The following is an 18,067-nucleotide window of genomic DNA, read 5'->3' as shown; positions in this document are numbered from 1 at the left end:
CTCCCCCCCCCCCCGAGAGCTTGGGCTCTACCGTATTTGTACTTCTAGGGGTTATTGTTTCTTTAAGCAGTGTTTCAAGAGGGAAAATAAACCTGCAGTCAGTCAACTGTTTTTGTTTTAAATTTGATTAATTATTTTACACATTTGCAATAATCTGCTTTACTAGCATATTTCATCTCATGGTGATTAAACTGCACAATTACTGTCTGGGCTTTGCCATGCCAGAAAGGGAAAAAACCCAGTATGCTCTAGACTGGAATGTAGATTTAGAAAAGCACTATGTGGAGACTGAACTACTGTATTAGCTGTAAGCTTTATGAAGAACACCTGGAAAAACCCATGGAGGCAGAATTTCCTATCCCCCTGTCTTATCTAAAGTTATTCTTACATCAGTGAGGTTCATCTAGGAGGCTCACTGATACCTAAATCACATTTGATAACGCTGTTATCCCATCTCCCATCTCCCACAAGTGTCCTCTTTGGTGGCAACAGTGCCCTCCACACAACATATCTTGGCACTGGGCAAGCAAGTGCACCAGTAGCCAAAGCAGCAGTGAGAGGAAAAGCTAGTTAAGCCACAGAGCGCTCCTTGCGGAACCTACCATTTTAATTCGGTCACAATGCCCTTGTAAACCTGAGATAGGCTGCATCACACTGCAAAGTTAATGCAGTTTGATGTCAATTTTAACTGTCATAGCTCCATCCTGTGGAATCCTGGGATTAGTTTGTTACAGCACCAGAGCTCACTGACAGAAAAAGCAAAATACCTCACAAAACTACAGAATTCCACAGCACTGAGCCATGACAGTTAAAGTGGTGTGAAACTGCATAAATTCTGCAGTTTAGATGTAGTCAAAGTGTTCCTTCAGAGACACACTGTGCTAGGCTCTATATCAGCATTTCCCAAATTTTTGTTCTCCAGATGTTTGGGAATTTAACTCCTAGAGGCCCCAACTAGCCTAGCCAACAGTTAAGAATTCTGGGAGCTGACATCCAAGACATCTGGATGTTTGGGAAACACTGCTCTAGATGCATTGTGGAGGGGGAAAAACTAGCCAATGTCAGTCAGGCTTCAGCATTGTGAACGGGGTTCTAGGCCTAGGCCCAGCTGGCAGTAACTGGCTTTTGGGGATCAGTGGCTGGGTAGAGAGTGGTCTCCTGATGGGGGTCACTAGAAATTATTTGATAGGGCAACATGCCTCATCTGAATCATGTCAAGGAAATGCAACATGGGACATGCAGTTATAGAAATAAAATATGTATGTGAGAGTCAGAATGACTAAGCATGAACAATTAAGAAATCACACAGGTGTAAAGGATGATATAATTTAGAAGTCTTGGGAGCCAAGGACAAAATTATGGAATGTACATTGGTAACACCTGAGCCTTGTTACATGTACAAGGTGATCAAATGATGTTCATGGGTTGGACTTGAGTATGGGATGAACAAAAGTCAACCAATCATTGTGAATGTACACACCCACTGGGTGGTAATTGTCTAGTGGGTGGTAACAAACATTTGCTATAATAATTGCCAGTTTTGCTAATGTAACTTGTGGGTAGTTGTGGAGTATTGGTAGAGTGTAGAGATATTGTGGATTGTTGAGCATATAGAGATAGTAACTGTATATAGTAGAATAAAGTAGATCTTTTATCTAAGACTACTGAGTTGTGTTGGTGTCTTGAGTGAAGATACAAGAACCAGCAGAATCCTGATGGTGTTTGGAGACATCTGAAGAAGAAGAAGAGTGAGAAGGCTTGGAGAAGTTTGTCAGGGTCTTCAGCCTATTCTCAGAAAACTCTGCTGCTTTGGGAGAAAGCAATAACCACTGACCAAAGCTGGTCAGCTCAGCTTCTTTAACAAGGTGGTGAGTAACAGCCTGAGGTGAAGAGCAACAACTCCCATCATCCCTGACAAATCATTGTGTAGGAAAGTCCTGAATTCTATCCCCATCTTCTGGTGTGGTGAAAGATACTGTCTCCTTGTAAATACTGGAGAAAGACCAACTGCCAATCCAGCTTTGTACATGGAATGAGAGGACTGTTTGGACAGCAAATGTCCTGTTGTTTGTTATTGTGTGCCTTCAAGTCATTTCCACCTTTTCTTGGCAAGATTTGTTCAGAGGAGGATTGACACTGCCTTCCCGAGGCTGAGAACATGTGCCTTTCCCAAGGTCACCTTGGGTTTGGGCTAAGATGGGAATTGAGCCCTGGTCTCCAGAGTCTTAATCCAACTACTCAAACCACTGTTCCAGGCTGGCTCTCAGCAAATGTCCTATGGTAGACCTAATCATGGGACATGAAAATGAGGAGGGAATTAGTGGTAGGCCCTATTGGGGACCCTATTAGGCCAACCTCTCATTATCATCCTGTCTAGAGTTCAAGAAAATATATTTTTGTACTGCAACTCCCAGTATCCCTTGGCTAGCATTGGCAGGGGTTCTGATTTTTAAAAAATTATATTTTCTAAGCTCTAGTCTTATTGCGCATATAGACTGGGCCTTTCACAGCCTTTCCTTTTAGTTTTCAGCAAGATGGATTCTGTTTCAAACTTTAAGCAAATTTTCTTTTTTAAAGTGATTTTTTCTTCCACAGAAAATGGAATGGAAAGTGTTAATTCATAAACTAGCTTACAAAAAATTCAATAACTCTGGCGCTACAAAAGCCTGATGTGAAAAGAGCAAAACACCCATCTCGTATGTAGATTTTGAGAGTGTTTTGTTTTGTTTTCCACTGTAATATTAGTCTTTTTCACCCTCCTAATCACTCTATCATGTGTCCTATAACAAAACCAGTCTTATAATGTGACAAGGTGTCCCTGCATTCCAATGGAGTACTTTGGATTTGTAAGATAGGTGTGATGCTATTCAATTACTAGAAGCATCAATACAGCACAAGGGCCTTCTCATAAGAACACATCTCTGGGTTCAGATCAGAAGACAGGCTTGCCCAAGACATGCTATTACTTGAGCTGAATTACAAGGGGGCGGCATCTATTATTTATTTAGTTGATTTATAGCCAACCTTTCTCCCAATATGAGATGCAAAAGTGCTTATAAAATAAGTTAAAATGAATTACAGTGGGTCCTTCCTATCCAGGAGAGAGGTTGGTTCCACCCCCCACACACACATTAATTAATGGGCAGTGACATGTCTACAGGCATGCAGCGCCATTGGCTAATATGGAGTGATGAAATCCATGGGAGCTCCAATCCGTGAATGTCTAGCCGCAAATGGCTAGATAGGCATGCTCACTGTAGCTAAACCAACATTTGGTCCTAAAGTGGGAGCCAACATGGTGTAGTGGTTTTAGCATTAGACTATGACTTTGGAGACAAGGGGTCGAATCCCTGCTCAGCCATGTAAACCCATTGAGATAACCTTGGACAAGTCATACTCTCTCAGTCTCAGAGGACGGGAATGACAAACTCCCTCTGAAGAAGTGTGACATGAAATCTCCATTATACTGTCACCATAAGTGCTGCTGCAGGGGTTTTCATGGAAAACAATAGTGGCAGCAATGGGTGAGTAAGCTGCAGAGCCTCCACAGCATGGCAGCAGGCAGGCATCTGAACACCTGCCCATCACTCTGTCAGACCAGAAAAGTGCCAGAAGCAGGAGCAGGCTGGATCTGAAGGCAGAATACGATGGGGTTGGCCCGACGTATCCTGCCTGTGAATTCAGCACCAAAATGACTAATTGAACTGGATATTAAAATAGAACCTTAATAATGTTGTTCATCCCAAGTCTTTTTTTTAAGTGCTTAAAATAATCTACAGAATGTTCCTACATTCATTCATTTTCTCTTTGTGAAGCATGCACGCGCACACACACACACCTTGGTATCTTTTTTTAGCACTGTCAGTTTCAAACCATGAGCTTTCATTACTCCTTTTTATCCAAAGAATGTCAAAAATCATTTCTTCAACTTTTTCCACAAAAATTTTGCAACTTCAGTCTGTGCTGGATTGCTGCTAGAAGTCCAAAATAAGTGTTACTTCTTAACACCTGGGAGTCTTAGGTATGTAACATACAGTATATGATTAATTATTTCAGACTTTTCCTTTGTCTATCACAACACTAGGACCTGGGATTATCCAATAAAGTTGAAATGGATGTGTTGGACAGACAAAAAGAAAAAAAGTAAAATATTTCATACAGCGCATAATCAGACTAAGGAACCTGGTACTACTTAATGATGTGAAATCCACAATGTGAAACAACTTTCATGGATTTCATAAATAGATAGAAGATAATTCTGTCAATGTCTACAAACTAAAATTGTTCTGTATCATGTGGGAGACCAGAAAGTATTCTTTTTCAGTGTGTCAAAGATCAGCACTAAATTTGTGTCCAATGAATATAATTGTTTCTTTCCTGGAAATTCACCACAGATCCGTAGCCAATAGCCTGCAGAAGGGCACTCCTTGCTGAGCATTGAACAGCACTGCTCTAAATGATCTCTAGTATCAAGAGCAGTATGTTTCTCAATATCAGTTGCTCATGAAAAGGGAGTGAAAGAGTGCCACTGCACTCATGCCCTGCTTGTGGGCTTCACATAAGGAAACGTCTAGCCATTGTGAGAACAGAACACTAGACTAGGCAGGGCTTGAGTCTCATTTTATGTTCACAACTGCAAAGTTAGCCCAACAGGTTCAAGAAGCCCATGACAAAAATATTTATTGTGTCCCTGTAAGGAAATTCATAAAGATGGATAATCTACACATACACATGAAACACACACTTTGTATTATTTGCCAAACATTTCCATTAATTCAGGGACAGATCCTATTCATTGCCTAAATATTATATTATAGTACAAAATTTATTAATTTATTAATTTTGTATTCAGTATCCATTGGATTCAAAAACACACTATACACCCCACTTTTCTCTTTCAAATGCAGCATGAGCATTTTGCTTAATTGCTTTATCCATTTTGTTGTTCCCAAGACACATCTGAACATGAAATGTATGCTTTATCACAAGTGCCTTGTGCCAGTAAACCTCTTAAATGAATGATAAAAAGAACCAAGATGGTTTTTGTTTTTAGCTTGGTAAAAATGTGAAGAAGATGCTTATCTTCTTTTGTAGCTTTAGGAATGAATATTTGTAGCAGCTCTCACCGCTGGCTAGGGATTATGGGAGTTGCAAATCTTACAACATCCACAATATGTCCTTTATCTAATCCCATGTTTGCAGAGGGTTAAACTGCATGGTGTGCCAAATGCACAAGAACATTGGCACTAATGAAGGATGGAGGTAGCATATGGCTGGGAAAATATCTTGGGAGGGGATAGTCTAGTGGGTAGTATTATTCCTCATACAAACATACAAACCATGACTTCTCCCCTACTTACATGTAATGGGCTTGATACAGGATGGAACCCCCATACTTACTTTCAAGCTGAAAAAAGATACATTCACTCCAGTGCAGTTAAGAGAATGTCTAGCTTCATTTTAAATGGCTCAGCAATGAAAGGGGAAGCTTCTAAACAAGCATCTGAGACTATAATCTTATGCTCTTGTCTGGAAGTAAACCCCACTGAGTTCTATGCCTTTCTAACTTTTCATGGGAAATACATATCTTGTATAGTTTTTACTTCTTTTTCTTCAGAAAGATTTAAAATAACACAAGTCATACAGAATTGTTTTACTGTATAAATAAATGTACAGCTTTTAAAAGCATAAGGATATCAGTCTTCAAAATATGTTATGAGAAGTGGTAAATGGGAATACTGTTTATATGAGGCATCTTCTGGGCAAAGTTAATCAAGTTCATGTTCCAACAGTTTCAGTGGAACAGAATTATGTCCAATGCACTTCTACTGCTTTTTACCATGACACTACCTTTGCATGGTGGTGGAAATGAATGCTCCTGTAAAGCAAGAGACTATGCTGATAGTAGCAGTCTGCTAGTAGGGTCTCCCATGTGATGTCAGATAGGTTTTTACTTAAGAGCCAGACTATATGTGCCAAATAGCTACTGGACAGCAACAGTAGTTGGAGTTGACACTGGCAGAGAATTCCTCAGAGAAAATGGTAGTGGCACCATAGCTAATGTTGGTTAGATCTGTGCAAGAGGTGACACTGGTAAACGATTTCTGAATGCCTTTTACCATGAAAATCCTATTCTGAGCCAATTCAAAATGAAACAAGAAATAGAGCTAGAACATGAGAGTTCCAGGTCAGATGGCACTCAACAAGCTACTGGAGAAAAGCAGAGGATAACTATGGTTCAAAACACACTGCAGAAATAATCCACTTTGAGACCACTTTAATGGCCTTGGCTCAGTGCTAGGGAAACCTGGGCCATCCAGAAAAATCAGCAGTAGCAGAACATGACACAAACCATCCTGGGCATAAAATACTATTTGAAAACACTGAAATTCTGGACCATGCCAACCACTACCATGTCATGATGCACAGGGAAGCCACTGAAATCCACAAACATCTGGATAATTTCAACCAGAAAGATGAAACCCTTAAAGTGAACAAAATTTGGTTACCAGTCCTGAGGAATAGCAAAATAAGGACTCAGCAAATGCAAATGGGAAACCACTCAGAGTCAGGGGCTTCCCCAGCGGATAATAATCACCAGTTAGCAGACATTAATCCTCTTTTGCATTAGCCTCCCAGCCTGAGACCAGCCATCAGCACAGAACAATACACATGTAAATCACTCCTGCATTCCCAGGCTCACACAGTATATATACACCCAACTTTTTCCATGCAAAGCATTATCTGAAGATGCCAGCCACAGTTGCTGGTGAAACGTCAGGAAGAAAATCTTCTAGAACATGGCCACATAGCCCAAAAAACCATGGATGCCGGCCATGAAAGCCTTCGACTTCACACTGGGAATTGTAATTTGTTGTGGCACCAGAGCTCTCTGACAGAAACGGCTAAATGTCTCACAAAACTAGTTTCCAGAATTCCCTAGTATTGAGCCAGGGCAGTTAAAGCTGTCTCAAACTGGATTATTTCTGCAGTGTGTTCGGGACGCATGAGTAGCACTGCAGCTAATGACACAATTGGACTCAAGCCAAAAGGACATTCAGCTCAGAGTTGAAAGGAAAAGTTCAAAGCTGCACATAGGAACATGGAATGTGAGAAGTATGGATCAGGGGAAGCTAGAATATAAGAATATAACACAAGAATATATCACAAAAGAATATAACAAAATGAGAACAATCCAAGTGGTTGCCCAATTTTTCAGCAGTGTTTCTTGGTGTGTTGAAACAATCTTTCTGATCCAAATGAGATCATTTGCAAGTATTCTTTGTATCTGTACCCCAAATGTTTGCAGAAGTACAAAACAATCCTAAGGTGAGGGAGGAGGAAAGCTAAGGGAACACACACAATCACACCATAGAATACAGTCCAGCGAGGACTGAATAGCATGTCCAGTGGCTACATGATGGCTGACAATTGCAAAGGAGGCCAAAATATATATTTTAAAAAACCAAAGGGAGTCAACAGCACCACACATTGCAACTTTTTGGCACTGTTTCTACTTGCATTGTCCATCCCATCCCTCTTATTTCTCTCATCCATTCTTCCCACACAGTCGCTGCACTATTTCACATGTATCAGTCCACTACTTAGGTCGTCTCGGTCTGTGCCAAAGAACAATTGCCCTGCATTAAAACCTTCTTGCATAATTATACCAAATAAATCATTTTCAGGCACTTTATCAAATTGTTGCTGATCTCTATATATTGATGCTATAACAAATATCAAAGCACAACAATCCTGCTGACCAAAGTCTTATTCTTTATTAAGGTCGTTAATGTCTTCAGCCAATACATCATCAGTTACATTGCCTCAATTGGATTTTTGGGAAAGTTGCTATCCAAATTAAAGTTGAAGTTTTTCCTCTGTAACGCCTCAAATTGTAAATCAAAGTATGTATCACTGAAAGCAGTGGAAGAGAAAGCAAAGCCTTCATTTCTAGACATTTCAAAATTCATTTCATGCAATTGGCTTCATTAGAGTTACTGCTAGTTTGCAACATTATAGAGACCTCTTCTGTGTATAGCAAATAGGCTACAAAGATCTTACCTAACACCAGACATATTATGGTTAAGTACAGTTGGACCTCCGTATTTGCGGGGATCTGTTCTGGACCCCCCGCAGATATGAAAATCCATGCATGCTCAAGTCCCATTTATTTTAATGCACACACCGCCATTAACAAAAACAGGGGCTTGTCATCCATTGATGGTTAAATCTACCAATAAGGAGGGCAAACTGTATGATGTACCAATATTCTGTTACAGTTTTATGAGTTTTCACAGGCCAGGAGTTTTTATGAAGCAGGTGCCAAGTTGAACCCTAGCATCTAAAGTTTAAAAAGTGATGAAGCTGTTGGTGATGGGAAAGATTCATGGCAGCAACTGGCTTTCCAGTCAGTGGGTGGTAAATCCACTCCAGGTTATAGTCTTAATTTTAAAAGAATCCTATTCCCAAAAGAGGGTCAGCACCTTGGATACCTCTATTAGAGCTTTTCCTGAAAGCCAGAGCAAATTTATTGATGCATTCACGTGAAAGCCATCTGCTGCCATTAGAAGGACCCTTACTGAGGCATGTAACTAGATGGAAAAGGACAGGGCAGCTTCCTAAACAAAGCCTGAAAAGGTTACTCATTGGTTTCAGAGTCCCCTGCACAGCATGGAAAGTTTCCATGTCTCTCACGGATTCTGGAAACTCCACTCCAAAGTGTAACTTTTCCAAGCTCTATTCTAAAGACCTGCACAACCCTTTCAGGGCTAAGTATTACAAGCCGCCAATTTTGTTTTCAGAGCAAGGGTTCACTCCCTGATGAAATAATTTATTAATTTTTTAGACTACATCCATGAGCATGGACAGAGAAACCTTTCTTCTCATACATCTGGGATTGCAGAGGTGGAACTTTCAACCACTTTGTTTTCTGGAATCTTTCTAGAAAATAAGCATTTGAACACAAAATTTGGATACACAGCTTCTGGAGAAGAGCTGACTCTGCTATTAAACAAAGTGAGACAGTTGCCCCAGTCACACTGTATAATACAGACAGGATCAGTCTGCAGAAGTAATTCTTTGTGGGTATATTTCAGAGGAAGGAACTGGCAAGGAACCACCTCTGAGTATTTCTTGCCAAAGAAAACCCTATGAGATTCAAGACAACAGGCAACTTGAAAGTACTGTACATACAGAGAGAGAGAGAGAGAGAGGGAGATATGATACAAGGGGGAAAATGGAAGGAGGCAAAGAATGCACAAACAAACCCATGAGACATTCTGTACATTATAACAAAGAACACAGCTCTTTGGATTTGAAGGCTCCATATCTTCAGCCCTAGAGGAAGAAGTGGCAGGAGACACAGTAGTGTGCATTACATTTGCTCTGCCTACTCATCTAAAATAAAATGTTCTTTTAAAGCCAGTTGTGTATATGTACAAGAGCACAATGCATTGTGATGTTTATCAGTGAGGGGATTGCCCTTTGCTGTTCTGCCTCAGGCAGAAAAAATACCATAGGTTAACTCCAGTTAGGAAACAGAGATGAGTCAATAACTCTGGAAACAGCTCCTCCTCATATCACAAGGAAGTATGAGATGAGGGAGTCACACATTGCATGAAGCTAAAGAGTCGTGTGTGTGTGTCAAGTATGTACCACTTCATACACACCCAAATGGACAGACCCAAACTAGGTTCAGTATATATCTTTTAATTCCTTTCCTCCCAGTTCTTATTAGGGGACCTGCCAATGGTGCTGTCAATCATTAGCTCTCATAATGGTTTTGCTGAGAGCGCCACTGTTTACCAGTTACAATCATGGATAACTGATCTCTCATTATTGTGCCCCACCTGTTACCAGCTCTGGCACAATTCTCCAGCAAATAAGAGTCTATTGTCCATCACCTGTCACTGACCTTCTCTTCCTTTCTTAACCACTCTGATCAGAAGAAGCACACCAGCTCCTAGCCTGCCACTGCTTGTTACTCAGTTCCTTGACTGTCTATTGTTGTTGCTCAGGAGGCAGTACTTCACCATGGGCCCCAGCCAATAAGGAACAAAACAAAAGGAGGAGGGGGGAAAATCTTTCCAACAGCAACAGCATAACAGCAACAGAAATCAGCCTGGTGTGGACACATGCAAGCATAAATCATGAGATCTCTCTCCAGATTCCTAAATATGCACTCTTAAAAGGTCATTTTTCATCCTTCCACTCTGAATGCCAATGTATTAAGGTTCAAAAAGCAGAGGACAAACCTGCTCTTTAGAAAGAGACTGCCAATTTCTGATTTAGAGGCAAAACAAATGTGGGTACAAGTAGGACTTTTTAGCAAGATGCTCTGGAAGGTTCAGTTTGGGGGTGGCTTATGTGTCTCCCAACAGCCCTCTTCTCAAAATAGCCAAGCAGTAAGAAGAGATTGCTTAACCAAGCGCTAGGGCTGGGGCTGACATTTTGAGATCTGAGACAGAACATTACCTGAGGACATTAAATTTATTTTGGCACCTGAGACCAACTCCCCCAACACAAAGAGATGTACAAATATATCTTCCCTCCTGATCACTCAAAACCAGAGTAAGAATAAAGAGGAGGTGGTGCAATCACAGCAACAATAATCCTAAATTAAACACAGTACAAACTTTGATAACACCACAATTCAATTGCCTGAGGCACCTGCCTCACTTTTTCACCTACAGGAACAGGCAATAATATTACCCATGAGGGGATCGCGACAATAAAGAAATACACCCAGAAGTACACCCAGAAAACTTGCTACTCTTCCACACCAACACAAAATCAGCTGCCTGAGTCACCTGCTTCACTTTGCCTCATGGCAGAGCCTGCCCTATCAGGGACTGTGAAGTGGATAAGCTGAGGAATCTTCCTCCTCCCCCCATCATCAATCTGAACTTTTGTGCTTCCTAGGCTGCATCTACACTGCAGAATTAATGCACTTTGACACTGCTTTAACTGTCATGGCACCATGCTATGGAACCTTTGGATTTGCAGACCAGGGTTCAAATCCCAGCTCATATATAACTAGCCCATAGTTATATATTCCCAGCCTCAGAGGGAGGCAATGGCAAACTTGCCAAAAAAAAAAACCATTTTTCTGATTAAATGGCAAACCCCCTCTGAAGAAACTTACCAAGAAAACCTCCTGATAGGTTATGGTTGTCATAAATCGGAAAAAACTGGAAGGCACAGAACAATGACACAGATAGCATTCTCTGTCAGAGAGAATGTCAACAAACTATCAATCCCAGGATTCTGTAGTATGGAGCCTTGACAGTTAAAGCAGCGTTAAACTGCATTCATTCTGCAGTGTGGTAACAGCTCTGGTCATTTGGAGATTCATGCCTCATCTGCACTGGAAAAATACAGTGGTTCCTCAACATCTGCTGGTGAAAGACTCCCAGCAATGTGGATAAACCACTAATAATAATAAAAATACCACTACTATTCTTTTTACGTAAGAGAACACCTCCCTAGAAATCTCCAGGTCTTCCAGTTCAACTGTATGGTTTACATCTGCCAGAAGTTGATCATAGAATTATGCTGGAGAACCTACAAATGCCTAGAGAAGTGTTTTCTCTAGGAACTTCTAGGTTCTCTAGCACAATTCTATGATTAACTTCTGGCAGAGTTGTGCTGGAGGATTTAAGAGATTCCCAGAGAGAACACAATAATCAAAACATAATAATGAAAAGTCAAAGCTGCAAAGGTTTGACATTCCTTCAACTGCCCTGGCTCGAGGCTATGGAATTCTAGGAAGTGGGAGTTGGTGCCACAACCAACTCCAGTTCCCAGAATTCCATAGCCTTGAGCCAGGGCAGTTAAAGGAGTGTCAAATCACATTATTTCTCCAGTGCGGATGCTGCCTCAGTCCCAACTCTTTCTTTCTCAACCAGGTCCAAATTCATGGAAAGCTTTGAATCCCACCCAAACACTCCCTCTCTGGGAGCTCCAGAGCGTGCCAACCATCTTACCTGACCCGGTTGTCGGTGAATTTGCTCTGCTGGGCCTGGTTCAAGTAAATGGTGCGGGCTGCTGCCTCTTCCTGGTCCACAGAGGACGTGGCCCCGGACATCTCATCATCCGCCTTCTTGTAGCCCGAAGAAGAGCAAATGGGTCCTGCCAGGAGAGAAGAAGAAGGTGAGGAAAAGAGGAGAAACAAGTGGTCAGTTGGTGGGAAAGAGAGCCAGGGTGACCAGAGGCCCTCACCACCAAGGTCTGTAAAATGGAGAACATGACCAAAGAAAAGCTCAAAGCACTCCTAGAAATGTACATTCATGCTCCTTAGTCCCACTTGGAGGACATTTTGACATTCCTCCTGGACAGAAGGTGGAAATGGAGGACATGTCCTTGGAAAGGAGGATGTCTGGTCAACCTGGAGTAGAGTGACCAGATATCCAAACTGCAAAGGAGGACCAAGGCACCACAAAATGGGATGACCTTCAAAAAAAAAGCAGGACATTACAAATAAAAGCGAAAAGGACTCAAAAGAAATACAAAATGCATGCTCCATAGTCCTGCTCCAAATTGGAGGGCGTTTTTGACGTTCCTCCTGGACAGAAGGGCGAAATGAAGGGCAGGTCCTTGGAAAGGAGGATGCCTGGTCACCCTGGAGTATTTGAACCAGACCTACACCAGGTAGCCGCCTTGAGTCCCTGTACTGGGAGGAAAGCGGGATATAAATATAATAATGATGATAATGATAATAATAATGATGATGATAATAATAGGGTGACCAGCTGTCCTAACCACAAAGTAGGACTAAGGCACCACAAAATGGGGGGATTTTCAAGAGAAAAGTAAAAGCGTAAAGGACTCCCTAGGAATGTAAATGCATGCTTCTTAGTCCTGCTCAAAATGGAGGGGACTGTGGAATTCCTCCTGGACAGAAGGCGGGAATGGAGGGGGCAGGTCCTGGAAAAAGAGGACCTCTGGTCAGCCTGGGAGAGAGAGAAGGCTCCTGAGGAGAAAAGCCAGGAGGAAGGATGGAAAGGAGGCACCTTTGCGGGCCAAAAAGGGGGGACCCTGCCGCCTCTCTCTGGAGAGGGCCAGACCCCCAAAAGGACCACCAACACCCCCCACCTTCCCCAGCCAGCTTTCCCTCAGAGGGCTTGGCAGGAAAGAAGGGTGTAGTGGCCACTGTGGCAGCAGGGGAAGCCCCCTGCCCCTTCCCCAAGTCTGCTTCCCACTCCCGTCCCTGCCCTTCCTTTCCAGCCCACAATCCTCCTGTGTGTGTGTGTGAGTGTGAGTGTGTGTCTGTGTGTGTAAAACAGCTGAGATAACAGCAACAGGGAAAGCAGTAGCAATAGCAAAACAGAAAGAGCAACAGCCACAGCAATACAGAAGCAAGAGTAATAGAGAAGCAATAGCAATAAGAATGGCAAAAACAATAGCACTAGAAAAGCAACAGCAGTAGAGAAGCAATAGCAGTAGCAGTAGCCCAAACAACAGCAAAGGCAGGAGCAAGAGCCACAGAAAAGCAATAGCAATAGCAACAGAGAGCAATAGCAAAAACAATAACAAAAACAACAGCAAAAGTAGTAGCAATAGCCATAGAAAAAGAATAGCAACAGTAGTAGAGAAACAATAGCAAAAGCAGTAGCAATAGCCATAGGGAAGCAAGAGCAAGAGCAGCAGAGAAGCAATAGCAATAACAACAGCAAAAACAACAGCGAAAGCAACAGCAATAGCCACAATAGCAACAGCAATAGGAAAAACAATAGGAACAGCAAGAGCAAGAGCAAGAGCAAGCAGGGTGGCCAGATGCTGTTACAACCGCAGAGGAGGACCAGGCGCCGCAAAATGTAGGACGTTCACGGGGGGATGGAGGACGTGCCCATCTAAAAGCTCAAAAAAGAGCTGGTACAGAGAGATGGCAAGCCATGCTTCTGGGCCAGGCTCCAAACGGAGGAGGCTTTGGGACTCCTCCTGGAGAAAAGGAGGACGCGCCCGGTCCCCCTGAGAGCCAGGGCCAGAGCAAGAGCCAGGAGAGCAGTACCAGCAGCAGCAGCAGCAGCAGCAGCAGCAGCAGCAGCGTCTCCGCCTGTCTGTCCGTCAGTCTGTGAGTCTCGGGAAGGATGGCGAGGAGGGTGGCTGAGAGAGAGAGGCAGGCTAAGCCACCCCCCAAAGTCCCAGCTGCTCCAAGGCAAGGGCCAACCCGATCCTGGCAAGGCCGCCCACTTATCGATCCGCAGCAGCAGCAGCAGCAGCAGCAGCAGCAAGAGGAGGATGCTTCCCCCAGGGTTGCTTGCCAAGAGGAGGAGACCCCCGGCTGGCTTTACTCCGGGGGCGGAGGAGGGCCAAAGAAGGGCAGGGGAGACACTCAAGGACTGCAAGGGGAGAGGGCCAGGCCCCAGGTGACATCTGCCCTTGGGAAGGAAGGGGCTGTGGCCTGCGCCTCCCTCCCTTTCAAGCACTGGAGGGAGTGGGAAGAGGAGGGAGAGGCCCAGGTTGGTCTAGCATTGCTTTAAAAAATAGTTTTAATTTGAGATATATATATATATATATAGAGAGAGAGAGAGAGAGAGAGAGAGAGAGAGAGAGAGATTATATATATATATATATATATATATATAAAATCAATCAATCAATCAATCTCTCTCTCTATATATATATATAAGTATATATATATATATATATATATCAGTCTGTATTTTTAAAATATAGTTATAATTTTTAAAAAAAATATCTTGAAAAACACCACATTTTACCAAATTTTCACTGTAACTCTATGAAACTGAAACTATGGAACTGTAACTATGTAACACACTACAAAACTATGTAACACTGAAATTATTCTATGAAACCATATGAAACTATATGAGGAAGAGAAAGGAGAGGCCTTGGTTTATCTATTATTTTTTTAATTTGTTTTAGAAAGAAAGAGAGCGACAGAGACAGAGAAAGTGATTATGTATCAGTCTCTCTCTCTCTCTCAATATTTTAAAAATATAGCATTAATTTTTTTAAAAAAATTAGACCTTACCAAATTTTCACTGTAACTGTATGAAACTGTTCTATGAAACCATATGAAACTATATGAGGAAGATAAAGAAGAGGCCTCAAGTTTATCTATTATTTTTTTTTAAATAATTTGTTTTATATAAAATCAATCTCTCTATATGTACTGTATGTGTGTATATGATTTATAGATAGACAGATATTATTTGATATATATATATATATATATATATTATTCAGTATTTTTAAAATATAGTATTAATTTTTCAAAAAAATCTTGAAAAACATATCTTTCCAAATTTTCACTGAAATTCTGTGAAATTATTCTATGTAGCCATATGAAACTATATGAGGCCAACCCTAACTATTCAAACTCCAGTAGAATTCAAAGGTGTAGCTGTGTTAGTCTGGAAAACCAGTACGAGGCCATCTTTAACTATTCAAAGTGTGTGTACATAGTGCAATCTAGTAGCACCTTTGAAGCTAACTATTCAAAGTGTGATAGAATTCAAAGTGTGGTAGCTTCTAACTATGTGTGTGTGTTGTTGTTGTTGTTGTCATTGTTGTTTTAAAAAATCTCAGTGGGCGACTTCAGACAAGTTATTTTACTCTCAGTCTGACCTACCTCACAGGCTTGTTGTGGGGACAGCCATGACACCACCTTGAACTCATTGGAGAAAATGCGGAATATAAATAGAATTAATGTGCATTGCCTTGTCCATTAAAGCTGGCAGCGGTGGCATAGCCAAAACATGAAGAAGTTACTTCTTTGGACTACAGTTCCCAGAATTTCCCAGCCAGCTGGATTAACCAGTCATAGTGGCTGAGAAAGTATGGGATTTGTAATCCAAACAAACAATGTTTCCAAGCTGTGGGCATGGGCAACCATTTGGCACTGCCTCTGCCTCAACCATTATTCTCTGCATCCTCTTCAGACTTGTGAAAGCATTTAATCAGGTTTTTCAAAGATTTACATGTCTTCTGACAAAGGTCAGCCTGCCTGTCTGTCTTTCTGTCCCTCATTCTCTCCCTCTGCATTCCAACACATTAAGCTTTCTCTCACCACTAGGCCTCTGTGGAGGGGAAACCTTCATCTGTCATTTGGCAGTTCAAGGCGCATAGCACCCTTCCTCATTCTGGTACTTCCCCCCTCCATTTGAGGTTCCCACCATCCGCAGTTAGCTCATTCATACTGCATTGTGGGGATGATGGGAAGTGCAGTCCAACACATCTATATGTTTTCAGTTAGGAAAAGCTGGCATGCAGTGTCTGGCAAAAAAGGGGGGAAACAATGGTGTCTTAAAATTTATACTACAGCTATCAATGATACCACTCTTTTCTCCACAGGCATTCCTAAAGGTCATGTCCATCACTAAGAGCCTTTCAAACATGAATGATATTTAAACAGTCAAGAGGAAATGACAAGACAATAGGCAGGAGAGACCAAGGTACTCATAACATTATAAAATTGTTTAGTATTACTACAGGTTGAGTCTCCCTTATCCAAAATGTGCAGGATCAGAAGTGTTCTGGATTTTGGATTTTTCCAAATTTTGGAATATTTGCATATACATAACGATATATCTTGGACATAAGACCCAAATCTAAACTTGAAATTCATTTGTGTTTCATATAAACTGTATACACATAGCCTGAAGGTAATTTTATACATAATATTTTTTTGTGCATGAAACAAAGTTTGTGTACACTGAACCATCAGAAAGCAAAGGTGTCACTCGAATTTGTCACATGGAGTTTATCCTATGCAGAAATGGGATTTAAATGGGGAAAATCCCACAAAAGCGGGATCTTTTTCAAACGACATTGGAAGGCATCCTGCACAGAAAGTGGACAAATTTCGCAAAAGTGGGATCGTTTTCAGACGTCAGAGGCACTGAGCATTAATCTGACATTAACCTGCTCAGAAATTGGACAAAATCGGTTGCTTTTTACTTTTGGAATTTCCCCGAAAGTAAAAAGTGGCCTATTTTGTCCACTTTCTGTGCTGGTTGATGTCTAAAAATGATCCTGCTTTTGTGGGATTTTTCTAGGATTTAAATCACATTTCTGCATGGGATTTGGGCATTTAGCCTCTCATATAATAAACTCCACTATCTCAGCCACCCATGTAGACAATTTGGGATTTTTGAGTAATTCAGAATTCCAGATGTGGGATACTCAACCTGTATTACTGCTAATGCTACTACCACTACTATTCAACCACTCTAGTTAAAGCACTCCTTGCCACACAAGTGCAAAATAATTAATGTTACTGTTAAATCAATGAAAGAGGATGCTGTTTTGGCCTTAGCATATTTTGCAGAGGACATGTAAGCCAGTGAATACAACTGGAGGATATGGAAGCTTTAGGGGAAAGGTGAGAACTATGTGATACTCCAGATGTTGGGCCACAATGGCTTCATTTCCTCTATGCTAGTTAGGGCTGCTGGGATTTCCAGTCCAGCATCTGGAGGGTCACAAGATTTCCATCCCAGTTTTAGGGCAGGAGGGAAGTGCAACCCATGAACTGCATATTGCCTATACCACAAGGCCGCTTTTGGGTTTTTGAAATCCCAAAAATGGTGGGTTTCTTTTTTAAGCAAAGTGTCCCCAGCATGCCCTCTAGGGAATATTTTGCATGTCCACCCTCTGAACTGTATTACGACCTGGAAAACAATTTTCAAAGCTTTCTGGTTTAACTCCTGGTTTTAAAAAGTGTCCTCCTTGGCTGAAAGAACCCCAGGGAGACAGGGCAAAACTGCTCCCCATGACCCTAGATGAGACACAGATGCTTGCCCAAGGTTTATAGTGAAGCTAAACTTTGATCAGGCATCTTAACCCCAGATATTGTACACAGGACTTTATACATACAAAGCATGTGCAAAGATCTCAAAAAATAAGGCTATTGCACCATGGAGAAAAGTGGGCACAGCCAAACACATATTCACATCAGTTTTATCTACCAGCTCATTCTACAGTCGTTGTTTCCATGGAAATCCAGTAAGACACTCTGGTCAGAAACTGAAGTTTTTATAGCTGCACCAAGACTCCCTTGCTTACAGCTCCTTACATTGCATACAAGCCTGCTCCTTGA

At 41.7% G+C, this 18,067-nt stretch overlaps 1 protein-coding gene across 2 annotated transcripts in view; it reads right to left on the bottom strand.

The window, feature by feature from the left end:
* The window catches only part of LOC149319923 (phospholipid-transporting ATPase IB-like), a 498,345-nt gene that overhangs the window by 421,685 nt on the left and 58,593 nt on the right, over positions 1-18,067 (bottom strand). For both annotated transcript variants that reach the window (XM_089512598.1, XM_089512599.1), the window contains exon 2: positions 11,988-12,132. In XM_089512598.1, coding sequence (XP_089368724.1) covers positions 11,988-12,132 — 145 coding nt within the window. The remainder of the gene's footprint in view (positions 1-11,987; positions 12,133-18,067) is intronic.

The sequence above is a fragment of the Sceloporus occidentalis genome, unplaced genomic scaffold (assembly GCF_023333645.1).
Source record: "Sceloporus occidentalis isolate IW3139 unplaced genomic scaffold, rSceOcc1.0.p SCAF_2, whole genome shotgun sequence".
NCBI lineage: Eukaryota > Metazoa > Chordata > Lepidosauria > Squamata > Phrynosomatidae > Sceloporus > Sceloporus occidentalis.
Note: the sequence above shows the minus strand (reverse complement) of the source record. Positions and strands in the feature narration are given on the sequence as shown.